The 22,774-nt window shown below is 42.3% G+C and overlaps 1 protein-coding gene across 1 annotated transcript; it reads right to left on the bottom strand.

Annotated features, from left to right (window-relative positions):
* Nucleotides 1–3,534: 3,534 nt before the first annotated feature.
* APOH (apolipoprotein H) lies at nt 3,535–16,661 on the bottom strand. The gene is made up of 8 exons (XM_082212714.1): nt 16,546–16,661; nt 14,625–14,801; nt 11,877–11,973; nt 11,217–11,293; nt 8,863–9,051; nt 8,563–8,742; nt 6,913–7,110; nt 3,535–3,995 (listed from the first exon to the last, which is right to left on the bottom strand). The coding sequence occupies exons 1-8, from the start codon at nt 16,607–16,609 to the stop codon at nt 3,925–3,927; spliced, it is 1,053 nt and encodes a 350-aa protein (XP_082068840.1). The 5' UTR covers nt 16,610–16,661; the 3' UTR covers nt 3,535–3,924.
* Between the last annotated feature and the right edge of the window lie 6,113 nt (nt 16,662–22,774).

Genomic DNA, 22,774 nt, shown 5'->3' with positions numbered 1-22,774 from the left:
TGAATATTACCAAGGGCTAGAAAGGAACCTTGTGTCAGCATGTTCAGTGACCGCCTGAACACTTCCTGGCTCCTTGAGGTACTGAAAGGGAAAACTTTTGTGTTTGTGTTCTTCCATTCTCTCCACTCTCCCACCTTTCACTGCAAGTCAGAAACGTATTTACTTAGACGTCCATCCCACTCAGTTCATTTACTTATTATTATTACATTATATTTGTATCCTGCTTTTTGGCCAATAATTTGTCCTTAGAGCCACTCATAGCAAATGCAAATTGGATGAGGATGCTTAACTCAGCCCGGATCGCTGTCTCTTGGCCATTGGTCTCTGCAGCCACAGCAGGTGCTTTAACTCTCCCAACGGTTTGACTTCAGTCCCAAAGGCACACTCTATTGTATCCTGAGACAGGTGGATGCCAACCATTTCTGCTCAATACAGTTTCAGCAGTCATTGACCAATAAAAGTTGCTAAATATCAAGTGACAACAGCTATTATTATTTATATTGTTCCATGAACGTACATGGTAAACATACTTCAGATAGCTACCCTGTGGCCCTTCAGGTTTTGCTGAACTACAACTCCCATCAGTCCCAGCTAGCATGACCAGTGATCAGAGATTATGGGGGCTGTAGTTCAACCGCATCTGGAGGGCCAAAGTTTCCCAACACCTCTAGTAGACACAAAGGCCAGGGAACTACTAGTCACACCTGGGCCTAATTTCCTAAGGGATCGTGTTACTGTATTTTGATAGCTTGGTTTTCAAGCACTAAAGAAGAGAACTGCTTGTAAAAGGGAAGGAATTCCTGTACAGATTTATGTGACTTGATAACCTACCTAATTTCTATCCAAGAGTGAAAAGGCAGATGTCACTATGCTCACCATAATCCAACTACAAAAGAAAGTCGTACTAAACATATGTTGCATACTGTCCCTACAGAGGTATTGATTCTGAAAATACAATGGTTGAATATGTACAAATCCCCAATGTGATACAACTCACAATTTGAATTGTAAAAAAAGTATTCATTTAGATAGACTGTAGCTTGCTGCTTTTTTAAACCTCCCCCACCCCCATGCTCTCTTATCTTTGCAAGTACCACAGCAGGTTGCCACAAGAAGCATAAGCACAGCTTGAGGCACTCTTTCAGTTGTCTACAAAGAAAAAGGCAGGCTTCATTCATCATAATAAACTCTTGAAAACACTTCTAGTCACAGTACAATATTTCAGGGTTTCTGTGCAAACCTTTCATGTTTGAAATGTGAGTCACAAAATTCATTTCACAGCTTCAGAGGCTTTGGGGTAATAATTTTTATTCTACTTGCCAAGGGATATAATTACAAAAATACCATCATTTTACTCTGGAAGAATAGTGTTTTAAGCACTTTAATGCATCCATCTTGGAAATTGGTAAGTAGAATGAATGAGCCACCATTGGTGGGGTAAGTAGAATTCAAGAAAACCTCAAGTTTCTTGTTTGGAAAATCAATATGTCAAAACCTGAATCCTGCTGTGATATAACAGCCAAATAGCATTTTGTGATATTTTGAGCCATTCCACATGCATGTTTCTTGACGTATTCTGTTTTGCAATGCATTAGTTGTGAAACAGAAAAATATTTTAAACAGTGAAAAAGCATGTGCTTGAAACCATTCTTACTAAATGCTTAAGTATTATTTACACAGTATTAGATGTAGATTTTGGTTTGTAACCCAAGCAAATCTTTAATAATAAAAAAGATATAGTTTTAAAAAGAAGTAGATTTCACCAGGGAGGTATGTGCTTGTTTGTCAGTTTGGAAATGTCTAGATAATTGTTCCTTGTCTCTCCCCCCCTGCCCAGATGTTCTGATTGGTATACAGTGGTGCCTCGCAAGACGAAAAGAATCCGTTCTGTGATTCTCTTCGTCTAGCGGTTTTTTCGTCTTGTGAAGCAAGCCCATTGACAGATTAGAGGATTTGCGCTATTAGCGGCTTTTAGTGGGTTTTAGCGGCTTATCGGCTTATCGGATCAGCTGATAAGCGGCTTAGCGGCTTAGAAAAAGGGGGGGGAAAGGGGGAAAAACCCGCAGGAACTCGCAAGACATTTTCGTCTTGCGAAGCAAGCCCATAGGAGATTCGTTTTGCGAAGCACCTCCAAAACGGAAAACTCTTTCGTCTAGCGAGTTTTCCGTCTTGCGAGGCATTCGTCTTGCGGGGCACCACTGTATTGTTAAGTAGCTTGATCTGCACACAGTTTATTATTGTCCTTTTTCATGTTTCGTTTCTTAATCCTATTGTGTTGGCTTCTGGATACAGTAGCAATTCGTAACAATTCATTGACATAAGGGTGGGGAAGCATCAGACCCACAGCACCAGCTACAAGCCTGACCAGAACTCCAGCACTTTGCTTCCTTGTGGCTCAGCACCAACAGGGATCAATGGATCTTGGCCATTGTCAGAGAAGGACACCAGTTTGAATTTGCCCAATTCTCCTACCTTATTCCTCCTCCTCCCTCAGGTCCAAAAGGCTTCAGAAATAATAGCTGATGCCATCAAGAATCTGAGAAGCATATAAATGATAGAGCCTGTTTTCCCAGGGCCATGCCTGCTATTCCATTCTAGTCACCATTCCCAGGAAATTGGGGACTGGAGGGCAATTCTGAATCTAAAGTGGGTCAAAGACAATACAGTGGTACCTCAGGTTACAGGCGCTTCAGGTTACAGACTCCGCTAACCCAGAAATAGTACCTCGGGTTAAGAACTTTACCTCAGGATAAGAACAGAAATCGTGTGCCAACGGCGCGGTGGCAGCAAGAGGCCCCATTAGCTAAAGTGGTACTTCAGGTTAAGAACAGTTTCAGATTAAGAACGGACCTCCGGAACGAATTAAGTTCTTAACCCGAGGTATCACTGTACTGGAAAGCCCCAAGCCACATTGGATCTCACAGAGGTCTGTCTTCACATACCACTTCATCAGCTTCATCACCAGTATGTGAGATTTGCATACCAGGGACTTCACTATGAATACAACTCTCCTGATTTGGCTTGTGTGCAGCACCGAGTGTATTCATGTAGGTATTTGTAGCAGTTGTGGCTTGTCTGAGGAAATAGGTGGTCCATGCATTTGCTTATTTAGCCAACATCCTGATCAGACCAGGCTCCCAGGGACAGCAGGATCTGGAGGGGACTGGGGACTGTTTCCACATTAATCTAAAAAATAGCCAGCTGACACCTGCACAGCTCATGCTGCACCTGGGAGCATGGATAGACACACAGACGAACACTGTGAGCCTGCCACAGGTATGTCTTTTAAGATACACAGGGATGAGAGAGATCTTGTTTCAAAACCCAGATGTTTTTCTCCTAGCCCAGCTACAAGGGACAATGATTGCCTCCACAGGCTGTGTCTCCTGGGGGAAGTTCCATTCCACAAGGCTACAGCGGATCATTCAGGTAGCAGATACCCTGATGCGCTTGTGCTGGGTGAAGTCTGGAGAAAACAGTAGTCAGCTCCCTTTGTTGCTAGCCCTTTCTAGCCCAGCTCACAAATTAACAACATTTTCATCAAGAAAATTATTTAAAACCTAATAATGCAATGTTATGTAATTACATCATACTTGAAACTGATTTGCCACAAAGAGAGACCCTGGTTACATTAACAGAGCAATCAACTATTGCTGGTTCACGCAGCTTTTCAACTGTATGTTAACGGCTACATGTTTATTTCCTGTAGGCAGGCTAAAAGCATGTTTCTTAAAAAGAATGAGGACAAAATTAGCACAAGATGATGTAGCTTAAAGGCAATTTTGATGGAAAGTTGCTTTAAAGGGGCAGTTTAGAATAAGCTGGTAGGGTTGTGCTTGCATTGCATGTAGGTTTTATCTAGACGGAACTCTGTTGCACCATTCATGTGGATCCTTTTTCAAACAACACTTGGAGATATCCTCTTCAATTGATGTTCTCGCATGGTGTCATGTCTGCTACATCTGTTTTCACCAAGGTTGAAAGCCACCCACGTTCTATTCAAGAAAAAAATGAACATTTCGTTAAGATACGTATAACTCAAAATATGATACACATACATTCATATGCTTTGTGTACAGATGGGCAGAACAGTGATCATCAGTCCATGCAAAAGATGAAGTAACTTAGTATATTAACAGGCAAAAGTATAGCATTTTTCTTTTTCCAAATAAAGCTATACCAAATAAAATTATTAAGGTTTAATCATTCGGGGGGCGGGGGAATACTGAGATGCATCCAATGTTGCATGAGCAAAAGGCAGCTCCCCCAGACAAATTTTCCTTTCTTGTCCTCCCAGCTACAGCCTCCTATGCCCCACAAAAAGAAAGGAATTGCTGGAAATCTGGCATAGGAATTGTGCAATGCTCACACAAAGTTCCTGATTTCAGTCGATTCCCTTCCCCACGGTAGCCCCATAAGACAGCCTGCAATGTTTGGTAGGTTCTCCCAACCCTTTGGAGAGCCTTTAGGTGGAGGAAGATAATTTCTGAGCAGAAGTCAGTTCACGGAAACCATGTTTGATACAGCCCCTTGTATGTGCTTGCCACCTGAATTTGTTTATATGTTTATACATAAATTCGGGCTTCCCTCTACATGTATATTTGGGCTCAAGAACCATGCTTCTCTAATACCAGCCCTGAAGTGAAAAGAGTCAGCCAGTGTTTCTTTTAAAAAAAAATTTTTTTTAAGGATTTTCATGTTTTACAGAAGTAAGTGTAATGCCTCGTATTTTTTTTCCATGTAGAATTTTTACAAATCTGTTTCATTTGTTGAGACATTAGGGGGAGAAGAAGAAAAGGGGGGGAAAGGGGGTGGAGGGAGGGTAGATGGGTGGGGGTGGGGTCGGGTGGCGATGTTTCTATTATGATTAATGTATGTAGTGTTTGGTGTCAGCGTTGTTTGTGTTGTTCACTTGTGTTCCTTTGGTGGTGAGAGAGGTTGGGGTTGGCCTAGGGTGTGATTGTTTGTTTGTGATTGGCTGTGGTGATCTTTGTTTTCGTGTGTGAGTGGGGTGGGTGGGTGTTTTGGATCAGGTTAGCCATATTGATTTGTATATCAGCCAGTGTTTCTGAAGTCAATTTAGGAAGGAAATAAATTAGGCAGGTGGATAACCTAAATTCTTCTCTTATGCCACTTATCCAAGCTCTGTGCTAGGCAAGGATGGGAGCTGTCTCTTAGGCAGTGCTTTTTTTTCTTTAAAAAAATGTTTAGGGGTACTCTCATTTTGACTCAAGAAAATCACCATTTTATAGTTCAAATCAGGGGAAATTAATACAGTAAATGGACAAAAGTACAAAGATTCACAAAATGTTTGGGGGGGTGACCCCCAGAAAAAAGCACTGCTCTCAGGATATGAACACTATAGAAAATAACTACCTTGGTTGTTTTGTCTTAATTAGATTCTTATTTACATATATGCTAAATGCAGCATTGGATGTTTGGGGCGGAATCTAATGCAAATAACTATTTTGCAGACAAAGCCATTTCCTTTTTGTCTGGGAAAATCGGAATGCAATACAGTGGTACCTCAGGTTACAGACGCTTCAGGTTACAGACTCCGCTAACCCAGAAATAGTACTTCGGGTTAAGAACTTTGCTTCAGGATGAGAACAGAAATCGTGCTCCGGCGGTGCAGCAGCAGCAGGAGGCCCCATTAGCTAAAGTGGTGCTTCAGGTTAAGAACAGTTTCAGGTTAAAAACGAATTAAGTACTTAACCTGAGATACCACTGTACTACGAATTAAGTACTTAACCTGAGATACCACTGTAGACTTGGCTTTTTAAAAAAATGACCAGCTCTGAGTTTGTAGGACCCTCACATAGATCATTTCATTGGGCTCTCATCAGTGGGCTAACTCTGCAGGGATGTGGGCCCTTGCCAGATGCTCAACCACATGGGCTAACCCTTTACACTGGCTCTGTTAAGTGCAAAAAAAAAAAATCTACAACACGGGTCCATCAGGTCAGTTCTGTAGACTGAAACCAATATCAGTACTTTTAGTGCTTTGCTCCATGGGTAGGCAAACTAAGGCCCGGGGGCCGGATCCAGCCCAATCACCTTCTAAACCCGGCCCGCGGACAGTCCTGGAATCAGCATGTTTTAACATGAGTAGAATGTGTCCTTTTATTTAAAATGCATCTCTGGGTTATTTGTGGGGCATAGGAATTCGTTCATCCCCCCACCCCAAAAAATATATAGTCCGGCCCCCCACAAGGTCTGAGGGACAGTGGACCGGCCTCCTGCTGGAAAAGTTTGCTGACCCCTGCTCTACTTCCATTGCTGTTTAGGAGAGATTAGGGACTCAGCTATACAGCTGCAAGTACAGTGGTACCTCGGGTTACATACGCTTCAGGTTACAGACACTTCAGGTTAACTATTTCGCAGGCAAAGCCATTTCCTTTTTGTCTGGGAAAATCGGAATGCAATACAGTGGTACCTCAGGTTACAGATGCTTCAGGTTACAGACTCTGCTAACCCAAAAATAGTACCTTGGGTTAAGAAATTTGCTTCAGGATGAGAACGGAAATCGCATGCCAGCAGCAGCGGGAGGCCCCATTAGCTAAAGTGGTGCTTCAGGTTAAGAACAGTTTCAGGTTAAGAACGGACCTCCAGAACGCATTAAGTACTTAACCCGAGGTACCACTGTAAAACGTTTTGAATGTGTTGTAAAGTGCAATATTCAATTGTGACACTAGATGGTGACTGTGAGCTAAAGCAAATATAATGCATTTTTCAAAACGATTTTTTTTTAAAAAAAAAAAAGCATTTTCACAACATTTTTAACGTGTGTAGATTCTACCCAGGACGGACGAGCTAGGCTTGCTTGTATGGACTTGCTTGTATGGACCACAAGAAATGATTTTCAAAATTTTATTTTCCAAAAAGGGGGTGGGAAACCCAGCTTGATCTTACCTTTGAAACAGGCAGGGACCGAAAGAGTGCCATCTATGCACTGAGTAGGTACCGTGTAACTACACTGCTGTTCTTTATTTTTGCAGAAAAACCAGATGGTCTCACCATGTTTTATTCCATCCCTGAGATGGTCTTGCACCTTTAGTTTCTGCTCATTGTATAATACTGTAGCCCTTTTTACTGGTATGGCACATGGTGCTACAAGGGGGTGGGAAAGAGATACGAACAGTATGGTTGAACAAGCACATATCTTGGATCAGTCAGATGCTTCAGCAATAATACAAATGCACTTATGGGGTGAATGACATCATTATTCAGACAAATGACTTTATGAATAAATCAAGCAAAATTGGCTTGATAGAGCCTCCTCGAGTAATCATTGTTATTTTCCTAGCAACCTCTTCTATCTGCATTGACAAAAGGGTTCTGTCCCTCTAGCATTGCTTACATGTTCTTAAGCAGCAGATCACGTGCAAGAAGCGATGTCTACTACTGACAACTGTAAGATTACACCTATTGTAGATAACTATTATGTATCATTATAAATATACATGATATATATTTAAGGGTCTGGTAAATGTTTCTAAGCCCCACTCAAAACAATGGACCACATTAATAACATCTAGCTTTGGTTTTCCCAGTAGTGATGTATGGATGTGAGAGCTGGACCATAAAGAAGGCTGATTGCCAAAGAATTGATGCTTTTGAATTATGGTGCTGGAGGAGACTCTTGAGAGTCCCATGGACTGCAAGAAGATCAAACCTATCCATTCTGAAGGAAATCAGCCCTGAGTGCTCACTGGAAGGAGAGATCCTGAAGCTGAGGCTCCAATACTTTGGCCACCTCATGAGAAGAGAAGACTCCCTGGAAAAGACCCTGATGTTGGGAAAGATTGAGGACACAAGGAGAAGGGGACGACAGAGGACGAGATGGTTGGACAGTGTTCTCGAAGCTACCAGCATGAGTTTGACCAAACTGCAGGAGGCATTGGAAGAAAGGAGTGCCTGGTGTGCTCTGGTCCATGGGGTCATGAAGAGTCGGACACGACTAAACGACTAAACAACAACAAGAAGCTTTGCCTAGACTGCAACCCGGATGTGTTCACGTTGTACTGTGAAATTGTTCTTGTTAAGGTAGGCACACATAACAACTTGGCAGGGGAGTCCTAATGGGCATCTATACAGAGGGTAGCTCAAGAGTTATGAGCTTACAGATGCTGAATTCATATACAGCACAACAGGCAACACTGATTTGTATTTACAGTCTAGGTTCATTGTCTCACAACCGGCTGACTTTTATGATTGCATGAAAAATACATAAGCTTTATGACATAAAGATATCCGAAAAGCTGGGAACGGGATTCCACGAACTAGTTCCGCTTGTGGAAGGCCATACGAGAATGTCCACAACAAGGCTCCCCCCCTCAAATGCACCCCTTCACTCCCCGAAACTGATAGGAGTGTGCGGTTTTGTAGAATTACCAGAACAGTGCACAAAGGGAGAAGGAAAGGGATCATACTATTTGGCAAACTGAAAAGCTTGCGCTCAGAAAACAATTGCTCTAGTGCTACGCTGAATTCCTCCCTGGGTCACTTTTTCAAAAATGAAAAGCCGCCGTATGGTTAGATACATCAGATGCTAAGTTTTACCTCTGCAAGCTGGTTTCATTGACCAGGTTCCTGTTTTTTCACAACTGGATTCTGAAGCCCCATCCAGTACATATGGAGGATTACAGCCATATTGCACAGATTCTTTGTATTTGTAAGTACGACGAAGAGCAAAGTTTATAAACCCATTTTCTATTTGCTCTGGATATGGACATTCTACGGCTGTGTTAGGGGGAAGAAAAAGATTGCTATGGTTTAGAGGCCATGGGGGGAAGGCAAAAAGATAGAATTTGCATACCCAAGCAGTCTTTCAAATAGCAACATTATATTTAGAGGACTTACACCTGCATTCAGGTAGTTCACTCCAGTTTCCACTGGCCAGACATTTGGCTGTTTCGTTTCCAAACAAAGCAAGAGGCGGTAAGCACTCAAACTTGATTACGTCTTGGAAGACTGATACATTTCCAGGGACAAGTTTACGGTAAGAAAGGGCTCCAAATTCAGAAACTGGAGGTGGAGGACAAACGACAGCTGGAGGAAAAAGGAAAAAAGCAAATTTATTTGACGCAGTGTAAAAACTTTACTCTTGTGCCTATTTGGCTAAATAACTTATAAAACACTCCTGTTCTTACGGAATTCATTCTGATACGTTGGAGTATTTGCTTCGCCTGTAAAAAAAATCTCTTGATTAGTTAACATAAGCTTAGGTGGCTGGAAGGATTGAGTGGGCATCTAGTGCACTTCTCTTAAAGAGAATTGTAAATGTGAAAGACCAAAACACGGCAACTGTACACCAAGTCTGCAGGCTTTCCCCCAAAACACACTGAGGCCCCCAATATATTTCTGTTCCTATATTGAAGCTCACTTTTGGATATGTTTAGCCAATATTAGTTTCACGGATATTGTAAAAGATCAGTGGGAAATGTAGCCATTCAGGGATTAAAGGGGAGGGGACTTCAAATATACATGGGGTATAATTGGTACTTCACATAACTCACCACCAAGGGTGATGCTGATTCATTTCTTACAAAGAGAAAATAAAACAAGTGTCTTCCCCATCATTTTTTTTAAAAAAGGTTTCTCTTTCTAAGAACTGAGAGAGAGTTCTAATACAGTTGTACCTTGGTTTTCAAACAGCTTAGTTCTCGAACGTTTTGGCTCCCGAACGCCGCAAACCTGGAAGCGAGTGTTCTGGTTTGCGAACTATTTTTGGAAGCCGAACGTCCGACGTGGCTTCCGCTGCTTCCGATTGGCTGCAGGAGCTTCCTGCAGCCAATCAGAAGCCGCACTTCGGTTTCCGAACATTTTGGAAGTCGAATGGACTTCCAGAACGGATTGTGTTTGACTTCCAAGGTATAACTATACTTGAAAGCAGGCCCATGCAGAGTGTGGGGCAGCCGGGTACACATTGCCTTGGCCTTGGAGGGCTAAGGAGGTTTACGCTGTCATGCCAGGAATGTTTATAACTTTATTCTAACAAGACTCTCACCCCCGGGCCTTAGACAAGCTCTGCACAGGCTTGCTTGAAAGCAGTGTTGCAGCTAGAGCTGAACCTCAGGGCCAAAATCAAGGGCCTTGCTGAATTCCCCCTGCCCCCAATGACTACCTGTAAAGCAGTAGAAACAAGCCCTGTTAAGAGTATGGCTGGCTAGATATTGGCCTGATTGCAGAAACTCATTTTACTATTTACATTTTTAAAATACACGAACCTTTTCTGCAACGAAATAGAATCAGCAATAAAAAAAATTATTCCTGTAGTCATGATGGTGCTATGATTTAGGTGAGTTTAAAATGCAAGCTGCTTGCTCAGATTATATCTCTTTTATCATTGGGAGATGTATCAGGAACACAGAAGCATATGAAAAATATGGAAATAGGGGCGGAGATTGGGTACTTCGCAATATGTGGCTATCAAAAGTGCTGTGTGAGACCAATGGATTGAATCCAATGAAATAATTGCAGACGCAGAATGACTTCCACTCTGGGAAAAGAATTTTCCTCCTGCACACACAAACACACACAATCATCTGCAGTGAATTGAGAGGTAATCCAGAACAGATGGGGGGGGGGGATGTAGAAGCACTGTACAATTATCTATTTTGAGAGTATGACTCTACTGTTTTGAATGGAAAAGGTACCCATACAGTATCTATTTAAGAAATTGTACATAACCTTTCAAGACCACACAGGTGGTTCATATCATAAACACACATGAAAAGAAAATTTCACAATTCTCTCTAAAAAGTAGCTGTATTATAGAAAATAGAACAGAAAAACAGCACCAGCTGTTAAATCATGCTTAATACCCTAGACGAACCTCAAATTAATCAGTTAAAAGTGAATGTGAAAAGCTGGGTTTTTCTGTGTGTCATTTAAAAACAATTGAGCTAAGCGCACTTCCTGTGCGAAGGGAATTCCGTCACTGAGAAGGTCTTATCTCCTGCAAGCACCAACCTGATGGACCTTGGACCTTAACTAGCGGTCCCACAAGCAAGGCCTCCATGATGAGCTAATCTGACAGGAGTTCAGGCAGTCCTTCAAATAACCTGGTTCCAAGACATCACGATACCCAGACCTTTATCCAGGATGTCTTAACATTACACATGTACAAAAGTTGCTACATTTGATAGCCCCATGAGTAGGTCAGTCCTTCAAATAACATCTTCATACACAAAACGAACCCATTTCTCACATACGTTGGCATTTGGGTAATTTTTCACTCCACTGTCCATCTACCAGGCATTGGGCGGTTTCCTTCCCTTGAAGAATATACCTGAGAAATAAAAAACATCTATAACAGCAGTTTTAAAAAATATTTTGCACTCGTGATTGACAAAAAACCCAAAACCAGCTGGGTCGAGTATCTCACATGGAGTTTCTAATATGGCCCAGTGATGGCCTTGATTTTGGTGCTGTTTCTTTTACTTCATACTTTATAGATACTTAGAAAATTGCCAAGAGTCGCCTTTGAGGCTATTCTCACTTTTGCCAATTAACACCAAAATGTGTAATATAGCCTAAGCTACGTATAACTCACTGAACAATTCTGTGTTAAATCAGAAGCTTACATACTCCTACGCCAACAGATGGCCAAGTAAGAGCAATCTCATCCACTGGAATGAGATTCAGCAGCCCTTGCCAAGCTTTTTGACATTTGGGCATGGATATTTGTTGTAACTACAGTTTATTTGTTCTTATTTCTTTTCAGACAAAATAACATAACATTCTCCAGATCCATATGCAGGACGTGGAGGTTTTAATCTTCTTGCCTATATGCTACCTGTCCCTGGCGGGGACAGCAAAAATCCATGGGATTGGAATCGCTCCTTTAAATAGAACACCGCCGCACAACTTACCCTGGATGACACGAAAACCTTATAGAACTCTGGTAGGTGAGTTCTGTATGTTCCGTCTCTCCATTTTCCAAAGGTCCAGGGTAGTAACATTTTTTTGCTGTTTTAGTATAAGACAATGTTTCATTATTTTTGTTCATTTCCAGAACAGAGGCATCCAAGTCATTCCAAAAGAGCCACTGCGTATTTTAATCACAACAATCTCTTGGGGATAGATTAGCACCCAATGAATTTAAGCGTGTGACCACGTGAAGAGTACATCAAATCCCTAAACAGTATGGACTCCTACAGAGTAAAAGTGGTAGCTCAGTGGTGGTCAGGTACCTGTTTTTGCATGTCTGAGACCCTACTGTGTTTAATTTTTGGTGCCTGCAGTTAAATATATCAGGAAGCAGTTGATATGTAGGACTCGCCACTCTCCTGAAACCAGCGTACAATACTGGCAAAACAGAAATAATGCATTCAAATGTTCCTAAGTTGTTTCTCTGATGCAACTTACAGTGCAAAAGCTGTTCCTGTCACACATCATAAAGTCACATTCAGAACTGTTTGCCTTACTTCAGTTTTGTACAAGGCTCACGTTACGAGGGACCCTCCCTTAGAAATGCTTTTAACAACCACATGGCAGGCAGAAAGCAATAGTGACAGCTTTTCCCATCTTTGCAAGGAAAGCTTTAACTATTGTTTCTGCCCGTTGCATAGCTGTTAAAAGCAATTCTCAGGAACTATTTAGAAGGGATGATCAACATATGATGGCGATAAACGGACCACTTTGTGGTCCATTGTGACTATGCTGTGAAACACAGCACAACGCTACTTGGGTTTGTTCTACCTTGGATTCCACAGCTATTACAAATTGAGGGGATGTACCACTGAGGACTGCTTGTTGTATGGATATTTTAAAAGGTTGCATAGCTCGAGGATGTGGACAGGATTCAGACATTTCCTGCATTTTACTAAATGACCCTCAGGGTACTTTCCACTCTACAATACAGTCATACCTTGGAAGCCAAATGACTTGCGAGTCGAATGTTTTGGCTCCCAAAAGTTGCAAACACAGAAGTGAGTGTTCTGGTCTGCGAACATTCTTTGGAAGCCAAATGTCTGATGTGGCTCCGCGGCTTCTGATTGCATGCAGGAAGCTCCTGCAGCCAATCAGAAGCCACGCCTTGGTTGTCAAACATTTTGGAAGTCAAATCCAGAACGGATTTTCTTCAGCTTCCAAGGTACGACTGTACTATGATTCTATGACCAACCACATGTATTCTTGTCTCTTTCTTGTTTTTTCTTTAAATCTCACTGAATCAGAAAAGTCCCAGCTAGTTTCCTTTCTTGGGTAAGATAGTTGCACCTTTCTTCCTGATTTTCCTAGATGTGCGCTATTTTCCTTGATTTATTCAATCCAGCTTTAGGCTGGAATACAGAATACAGATAGCTTTTGGTCACCTTGAGAAATGGCCTATGCCAGGAAATGTCTGCCTGTTGAGATTTCTATCCAAACATCATCTTGCAGTAGGTTGAGTTAAAACATTTAAATATAACTTTCTTGAAACTATTATATTTAACCACATCACCATCTCTGTCTTGCCAAAGTGGAATATGCTCTGGTTATCTTGGGCTACTGCAATGTTCTCTACATGGAGCTACCTTTGAAGTTGACTCAGAAACTAAAACTAATCCAGAATGTAACAGCTAGACTTGTAACTGAGAGCATCTGCCAGGACCATATAACACTGATCCTAAAAGATCTTCACTGGCTCCCAGTATATTTCTGAGTGGTGTTTCTGACCCTTTAAAGCCCTAAACAGCCTTGGCCCTATATACCTGAAGGAGCATCCCCACCCCTATTTTTCAGCCTGGACACTGAGGTCCAGCTCTGACGACCTTCTGGCAGTTCCCTCACTGTGAGAAGTGAAGTTACAGGGAACCAGGCAGAGGGCTTTCTCGGCAGTGGTGCCCTCTCTGTGGAATGCCCTCCCATCAGATGTCAAGGACATAAAGGACTACACAACTTCTAGAAGAAATCTTAAGGCATCCTTGTATCAGTAAGTTTTTAATGTTTGACGTTTTATTATGTTTTTATGTGTGGGAAGACGCCCAGAGTGCCTGGGGCAACCTAGCCAGAATGGCGGAGTATAAACAATGGAAATTATGATGGCGATGGTGATGATGTATCTACACTGATATCCAGGTGATTTCAGTGCAGAAATCAGAAGCTTATTACACGTGCTTGAAATAGCCGTTGTGGCAAAGTGTTACCGCAGCTGAGCTCTAAAACACACCCTGTGAGTATAATGTAATGCCTCTTCCAGTGTGAAGTTAATAAAATATAATTCTCATACTTTTGCTGAGGTAGTAGGGACAAGATATCAAGCATTAGAGAAAAGGGTTTCTGAAGACAGACAGATTCTGTATACTAACTAAATACAGTGGTACCTTGGGTTAAGAACTTAATTCGTTCTGGAGGTCTTAACCTGAAACTGTTCTTAACCTGAAGCACCACTTTAGCTAATGGGGCTTCCCGCTGCTGCTGCACTGCCGGAGCACGATTTCTGTTCTCATCCTGAAGCAAAGTTCTTAACCCGAGGTAATATTTCTGAGTTAGCGGAGTCTGTAACCTGAAGTGTCTGTAACCCGAGGTACCACTGTACAAGGTTTGCTTTGTATTTTGTAAAATGAATACTTCTTACTCGAATAGGTTATGGTAAGCAAAAAAACCAGCAAGACACATTATAGAAAGAACATACTTACGTATACATCTAAATGTAACAATAGGCCATCTACCAGACCAAGGGCATGTATAGCTCCTTGAGCCTGAGTAAGGCACATAACCAGGGTTACAGTGGTATGTAATTTCCTCTCCCGTATTGAATTCTTCCTTCTGTATGTCAGCAGTAGCCAATGGTATTTCAGGTGGTCTGGGACAGCCTAGAAGACACCAAGTACTGTACTTATAAGGCTTTGTATTCATTAACCGCTATAGCATCCCCATGTTTTGAAGCAACCAAATAAACAGGTAATAATAATATGAGCACATTGTGCCTTTGGTTCATCACATAAAGATGGTGTACTGAAGGCATAACTGGCAGCAGGACTGTGATCCATTTTAATCCCGCATCAACCTCCATCAGTATATGAAGTTGACCCTCGGGCCCCTTGACTAGCACTACTGCTCAGAGTAGTTCAAAGGAAAGAGGCAGAAAGGATATGGTTTCTCCCACCAAAAAAACCGGAAAATTGGCAGAGAGAAGATCTACACTTGACCCATTTGCTACACGTGCTGATGGGGAAATAATTCACCAATTATTTGGCTGAAAGCTTTATCAATAAGAATGTACCAACCAAAATCACCTTTCTTTTACTGGATTCTTTGAGGGCCCACTCACAGAACTATATCTGCCCTTGTGAATATCTCCCCACCTTCTTTTCAAACATCTGATGTCCCTGAAGTCATGCCCGGTGCTATCCACTAAATAAATAAATCACAACCATGTTACAATATTTACCACTGACTTTTTATGTGACTTTTTTCTGCTAAAGGCTACATCGTGGCTTGCTTTCTGAACTCTGGCCTTTTAAAAATTAATATTCTAACAATCCATTTATGATGATGCAGAAGCAGAAACAGGAAAGCTTTCAGAAATGTAGGCTTGAAATTAATACCGAACTAATTCAGTTTCCCAGATTTTGCCACACATTTATAACCTTTGCAATCAGATTTGCAAAGGGGATTTAGTTAATCCATAGTTCATGAGGCTACGGCTCTCTGACAAGTGCCAGCAGCTAAATTTTTGCTAAGAGAGGTAAAGTCAAGTTAGCTTCTCTCATATGCTGGCGTCTTTATTTTTACAACACATGCCTCACATGATATACCAGGTTAACACACCTGAACTGAATTAAATGATGGAAGCAGATGCATACTAAGCAAAGCAGGTCAGATTAAGTGACTTGTTAGACTTAGATCATATTGTGACATTCCAGCATAAAAAAGACCAAGAAAGACCATTAGGTCCAGTTGTGGCCAACTCTGGGGTTGCGGCGCTCATCTCGTTTTATTGGCCGAGGGAGCAGGCGTACAGCTTCCGGGTCATGTGGCCAGCATGACTAAGCTATTTCTGGCGAACCAGAGCAGCACACGGAAATGCCGTTTACCTTCCCACCAGAGATGTACCTATTTATCTACTTGCAGTTTGATGCACTTTCCAACTGCTAGGTTGGCAGGAGAAGGGACCGAGCAACGGGAGCTCACCCCGTTGCGGGGATTCAAACCACCAACCTTCTGATCAGCAAGTCCTAGGCTCTGTGGTTTAACCCACAGCGCCACCCGCGTCCCTTCCAGCATGCTCCAACAGAAATTAAGGCACACTACTCTTCAGAGCATAGGAATCATCTTGCCCAGGTTAGCCCTGCCCTGCATAATCAATCCCATGACGCAGTGCACACACAGCATTCGAATGGGAATGCCCATCAACTTTGTGGAGGCCCAGTCCCCTCAAATATTTTATGGGGGGGGTGTGAAGCCCCTGCAGCCCCTAGGAGCTGGCTCCTATGAGCACCAGGAAAAAATGGGTTATTACTTGCAAAATCTCATACTACATTACATTTCAGTCTCTAAGCTATCACAGACCGGTTTGTTTGCTTTTTGTCCTGTTAAAATATTAGAGATGCTTACCACGTCCTGCAAGAACAGTGTGGGCTAGAGCAACCATCCAGAAGATTAGTGGGACAGGAGACATTGTTGCTTCGTTACAGGCTGCCCAAATGGGTCCAAACTCAGTCCTTTGCCTCCTAAAAATAAACAGAATGGAAGGCTAAATATTAACTTCCCATGTTTATTTTGATTCTCTTAAACAAAAGGAGGGGAAAAGAGGGATTCCCGAAACCTGCAGGGTAAACAGACTGAACAAGCAACGGTGTGCAGAACATTTTGCAATACTTTTTTTAAAAAAGCCGCTTAAAGCTCCAGTTCACTCTTGTTTGGGAATCTTTTGTACACTGTACCTTTCTGGACAGAATGTTCAATTACCCAATCTTTATCAGGTGCGGAGGTGGGATGGTTGAAAGGCGATACTGTAGGTTGTTTCTTCTTACCCAAGTCTTAAGACTAGCCAAGTTTCTCTTTTCTTCTCAAGAGCAAGAGTGATAATGTCACTGACCAGAGCAATATTGGCTAGTGTTGTAAGCTGGGAGAGGGTGGGTAGAGGTCATGTCTGGCTTGGGACATGATGATTCCTTTGTTAGGAGTCTAGACTCAGGCTATGCTCATATTAGTAGCTTAAAATGTTTCAGTGTTGTTTCTTTACTTGTAAGATCTGCTTCAGAGGGACTTACCACCAAAGGAAGTTATGTTGGTAGGAGCACAGATCAAGGCCTTTTTTGTGGTGGCACCCCAGGTATAGTTCCTTTCCTAGGAAAATGTGTGCCTTGGGGCACCAGTCCCCCCCCCCCAAAAAAAAAACCAGTGCAGCCCCAAATTGCATGAGGTTGCGGAGGCCATTTTGACCACTGTCCTCTCTTGAGAAAAAACAGGATGTCCCATATTTTATTCACACGCGCGCGCGCGTACACACACACACACATATATGAGAATAAAATAAACTTTTCTGTTTTACAATTTAAAATACTATTCTACATCATCCTTAAGATATCAATGACTTCCCTTCTATTTCCATGGTTCATTTTACATATCATAAATTCCTGCATATTTTACAAAAACTATACCATTCAGTATTCTATCACTGCATCCATCAAAACTTGTTTACACTGTTGAATTTATCTTAATGCTGCCAGCATTTTCAGCTGTACACCGGTATTCCCCATATATTCAATAAACGTTTTCCAGTCTTTAAACATATGCGCTTCTTGTTCTCTTATTCTATATGTTAAGTCTGCAAGTTGTGTATATTCAACTTAAGTTGCCATTCTTCTTGGGACAGATGTCCCACATATTCTGGGACAGTTGACAGGCATGTTTCTTCTATGTTTGAAGCAAGATGAAGGACAAGAAATAATAGGTCTTCTGTGTGGAGAAGATGGAGAAATGCTATTCAGGTGACAGAGAGAAGGCAGAATAGCTCAGCACTTACAGTGTCCAACCTGTTGAAAAGAATAAATGATGCCGGAAGGGAGCTGCAGCCCAAAGTAAGAAAAGGGTTGGTAGGGAGCAAGTATGAATTATGAATAAAATGGAGAAGGAGGAGGAGAAAGAAGAAAGAAAGAAGAAGGAGACAGTTTTACAGATCTTTTTGTGGAGGGCTTTTACAGCTCTCAAAGGGCCCAATAAACTGCCATAATGGTGGGAGACAGAATTGTGTGCTGGGGACCTGAAATCTAGGACAGATATTTCTTTCTTAGCAGGCCTCTGTTTCCTTTTCAGAAAAAAGCTCCTCCTCCTCCTCTTCTTCTTTTTATAACTCACCCATCTGGCTGTGTTGCCCCAGCCACTCTGGCAGCTTCCAACATATATAAAAACATAATAAAATACCAAAAATTAAAAAAAAAACTCCCAGTACAGTGCTGCCTTCAGCTGTATATTTATTTATATCCTTGACGTCTGATGGGGAGGGCGAACCACAGGGCGGGCGCCACTACCGAGAAGGCCCTCTGCCTTGTTCCCTATTACTTCACCTCTCTCAGTGAGGGAAACGCTAGAAGGCCCTTGGAGCTGGATCTCAGTGTCTGGGCTGAATGACAGGGGTGGAAATGCTCCTTCAGGTATAATCAACAATATGTGTTTTCTAAGGCAACAAAAAAAATGTGACTTCATCTGGACTGAATCTGAGACCTTTTGAATGCAAAGCACATGCTCCATCAATGAGTTATGGCTCTTCACCAAAGGCTCCAACATATATGGTTAGAGTGCCCTAAACTGAAACAATTTTGGGCAATGATAATCTCTGAAATAAGACTAATTACTGGTTATCAACTCACTTTAAAACTGAAAGAGTTTCTTCCATTCAGAGGAAAATTATTTTGATAAACACCTGGTGACATATCAACGAGACATGTCATTCTAGAAGCTAGAATGTTAATTGCCAGTTGCTGGAAGTTAAAAGAGCATCTGCCAATTTCACAGTGGTACAACCAAGTTTTGGAAAGTGCCCTAACTGGGGGTGGGGGTGGAATCACTAGCCAGATCAAAACATTATCTGGCTGACAAGATCAGATGAATAATTAGAAAAATTGCTTCCATGGCTCTGGGATACAGAAAATTTGCCAGCGATATCCAGACCACAACAAGAAAGTTGTATTTTTTAATATTAAAAAACAATGTGCGGTTCTTATAGCCTTAAGAAAAGATATTGCTGTATTATTCAGTAGTTATTGCAACACATACCTGTTTGCTGTGATTTAACAACAGGCAGAAAAATCCTAGATACCAATTATGCAATGATGGGGGTGCAGAGATACACAGCTGCTGTGCTAGCAGAACAAGTACTGTATCTGCTATGGTAGAGATGGGATGAAAAGGTTCCCTAAGGACCACTTTCCCCTCTGGACCAATCCAGTGGTGGGCAGGGCAAGAGGCAAAAAAAGTGGGCAATGCAACAAGTGTGAATTTTCCCTTTGTACAGTAGGTTAGTTCATTCACACTCACATGTTCCTCTCTGTCCTCTTTCCAGGCAAGCAAAAAGTCAAGCCTGGTCCCAACTTCGCTGGCTGCCAATTCGTTTTGGGGCCCACTTCAAAATGCTGGTTCTGACCTATAAAGTCTTACGTGGATCAGGACCCCAACACCTTAAGGACCACCTCTCCCCATATGAACCGATCCGGACCCAGAACTTGTCATCCAAGGCCTTCTCATCCAAGAACTTCTCTATCTACCCCCTCCTTGAGAGGTTGGGAGGGTGGCAACACAAGAACGGGTCTTTTTTGGGATGGCTCCCTGTTTGTGGAATGCTCTCCCCAGAGAGACTCGCCTGGCACCATCAGTACAATGTCATTAGACACCAGATAAAAACATTCCTCTTTACCCAGGCCTTTGGCCATTAAATAATCTGTGGCCAGTTAGAGCTGTGGGTGGGGGACTGTTGTTGTGATTATTTTATTAATATGCTGTCTGTTATTATGTTTTTATTATAGTGCTCCATAAAATGTGATCTTTTGATAAAGTGTGTAGTAATAATAATAATAATAATAATAATAATAATAATACCCCGCCTATCTGGCTGAGTTTCCCCAGCCACTGTGGGCAGCTCCCAACAGAATATTAAAAACACAATAAAACATCAAACATAAAAACTTCCCTAAACAGAGCTGCCTTCACATGTCTTCTAAAAGTCAGATACAGTAGAACCTCCGTTGTCAAATGCTTCGAAAGTCAAACATTTCGGCTTTTGAAAGCCGACAACCCAGAAGTGAATGCTTTCATTTTCGAATGCGCCTTGGAAGTTGAACGGCTTCCGAGGTGTGTTTCTTCATTTTTTCAATGGATTTTCCCAACTGGCAATTGCGCCTCGGTTGTTGAACATTTCAGAAGTCAATCGGTCTTCCGGAACGGATTACATTTGACAACCGAGGTTCCACGGTAGTTGTTTATTTCCTTGACGTCTGGTGGGAGGGGGTTCCACAGGCTGGGCCCCACTACCAAGAAGGCCCTTTGCCTGGTTCCCTGTAACCTCACTTCTCACAAGGAGGGAGCCTCCAGAAGGCCCTCAGAGCTGGACCTCAGTGTCCAGGCTGAACAATGAGGGTAGAGATGTTCCTTCAATTCAATGATACAGATTTTTCTCTATAAAAAATTCCTTCCAGTAGCACCTTAAAGACCAACTAAGTTAGTTCTTGGTATGAGCTTTCGTGTGCATGCACACTTCTTCAGATACACTGAAACAGAAGTTGCCAGATCCTTCTATATAGTGAGAAGGTGGGGAGGGGTATTACTCAGAAGGGTGGTGGGAATGGGAGATTGGCAGATAGCTGAGATGAGTCTGTTGACGACTCTTAATGACTGTAATAGGTCTTACAGGAAAAGGCAAGGGGTGAGAAGGTGAGAAATGGCTTAGTCATGTATAATGAGATAAGAATCCAATGTCTCTGTTCAGATTTTTCTCTGTATAAGCAAACCATCCATATTGCATATCATTCTGATTTTAACATTTTTAAATGTTTCTACTTTTTTATATGTAAAGAAATTAAGATTATACTGCACGATTTTTGCCATCGGACACGTCTTATGTAATTTCTTATCGTTGCCCAAGAGAAACTGCCGGAACATTACTCTGCTGCTTTCAGACTGGTTTTCCCAAAGTGTGTTTCTAAAAAGTCTGAGGTTCTGCCAAGTGTAATTAAGGGAAACCAAGATGGCTTGGCCCATACAAACTTACTTGCATTAGAGGCTCTAGGAATATTGATAAAAGACAAAGCCAGGTTCTGTGGCATGTTTGTTTAAGATCCTTAAAGAGCAGGATTTCAAAGAAATGAAAATCAAATAAAAAACCGAGGCTTATCATGCTGAATACAGTCAGTATTAATAAATGCATCACATGGGTGGGAGCGCACAGCTACCTATCAATTGTTCAGGATTTCCTGAGTTACCTTTAATCCGCTCTGATGCAATGCCTGTATACTCAGAAGTAAACCCCCGCTGGATTCAATGGGATTTACTTACAAGTAGCATGCTGCATTTTACTAACTCAAACCGTTGGCTCATCTAGCAGGACATTGTCTACCAATTACAGTGGTACCTCAGGTTACATACGCTTCAGGTTACAGACTCCGCTAACCCAGAAATAGTACCTCGGGTTAAGAACTTTGCTTCAGGATGAGAACAGAAATCGTGCTGTGGCGGCGCGGCAGCAGCAGGAGGCCCTATTAGCTAAAGTGGTGCTTCAGGTTAAGAACAGTTTCAGGTTAAGAACGGACCTGCAGAACAAATTAAGTACTTAACCCAAGGTACCACTGTAGCTGGGTCCTGCTACAAATGTCAGGAGTGCCTGCAGGAGCTAGTCCCTGTGACTGGTAGTGCCTCGCAGGACTGGGGCCTTCCTGAGTTTGGCCTGGAAGGGCGAGGCGCAGCCGCACAGGTGAGACTTGACAGAAGACTGGTAGCCATAGCTGTCAACATTTTCCTTTTTTTAAGGGAAATTCCCTCATTCCGAATTCCTCACAAGAAAAGGGGAAAGTTGACAGCTATGCCTGTAGCACCTGGTGGCAAGGGCTGGGAGGGGTATATAAGACCAGCCTTTCCCTCTGGCTCTTTGCCACAGCAATGTGCTACCCACCTAGCTGTGCTTTGGCTTTCTGACTCCTGGTATCCTGACCCTTGGACTCTTGGCTTCCTGACCCCTGGACTGCTGACTCTGGACTGCTGATTCCCACTTTCTGACCTCTACCCTGGTCCCGACATACCATGCCAGGACTCTGACTGCCTGTAACCCGGACCATGACGACAAAACATCCTGCTTATTGGAGATGTCAGGTATCAGACCTTGGACTTTTTGGATGCAATGCACCTGCTGCACTATTTTGAAGTAGTGAAAAAAGGGCAGCAGCCTTAGGTCTCTTAACTCATCCTACATACACCAAAGAGGAGGCCTTTGAACATTGAAAAATAATCTTGCATTTTCATGTTCAAAAGTCAGCCCAGCATCACCTCCAGCCTGTGTCTCATCTTTTATCTCAAGACTTTAGGATCTAGGCACTCTGAATTTTTATTTTTTATTTTATATGTCTTTCTGATGTGTTTTTAAATCAGACACAAGGAATTCCAGCAGCTTTCTCACTTTACTTAGTCACCTTATGAGCACTTCTGAACATGATCACCCACCAGAGGGCGCAACATACTCTAGAAAACTAAAAGCAGTCTTAATTTACTGTACTTTCTTTTTAAAGGTTTCCTACAGAAAAACCTTTCAGAGTCGATGGCCCATTAGCTGGCCCCCAAATGCTTAATACTCCATTTT

Source organism: Podarcis vaucheri, assembly GCF_965113315.1.
Source record: "Podarcis vaucheri genome assembly, chromosome: 2".
Lineage (NCBI taxonomy): Eukaryota > Metazoa > Chordata > Lepidosauria > Squamata > Lacertidae > Podarcis > Podarcis vaucheri.
This window is presented reverse-complemented; position numbering and strand designations above follow the sequence as displayed.

What these genes read in the sequence shown, in the direction of transcription:
- APOH (XM_082212714.1), bottom strand. Translation starts at nt 16,609, where the DNA reads ATGTCTCCTGTCCCACTAATCTTCTGGATGGTTGCTCTAGCCCACACT. An exon ending in CACTGTTCTTGCAGGACGTG is followed by an intron (nt 14,802 to 16,545) that starts GTAAGCATCTCT and finishes GGTGTCTTCTAG; the next exon opens with GCTGTCCCAGACCACCTGAA. An exon ending in TGAACTACCTGAATGCAGGT is followed by an intron (nt 8,743 to 8,862) that starts GTAAGTCCTCTA and finishes CCCCTAACACAG; the next exon opens with CCGTAGAATGTCCATATCCA.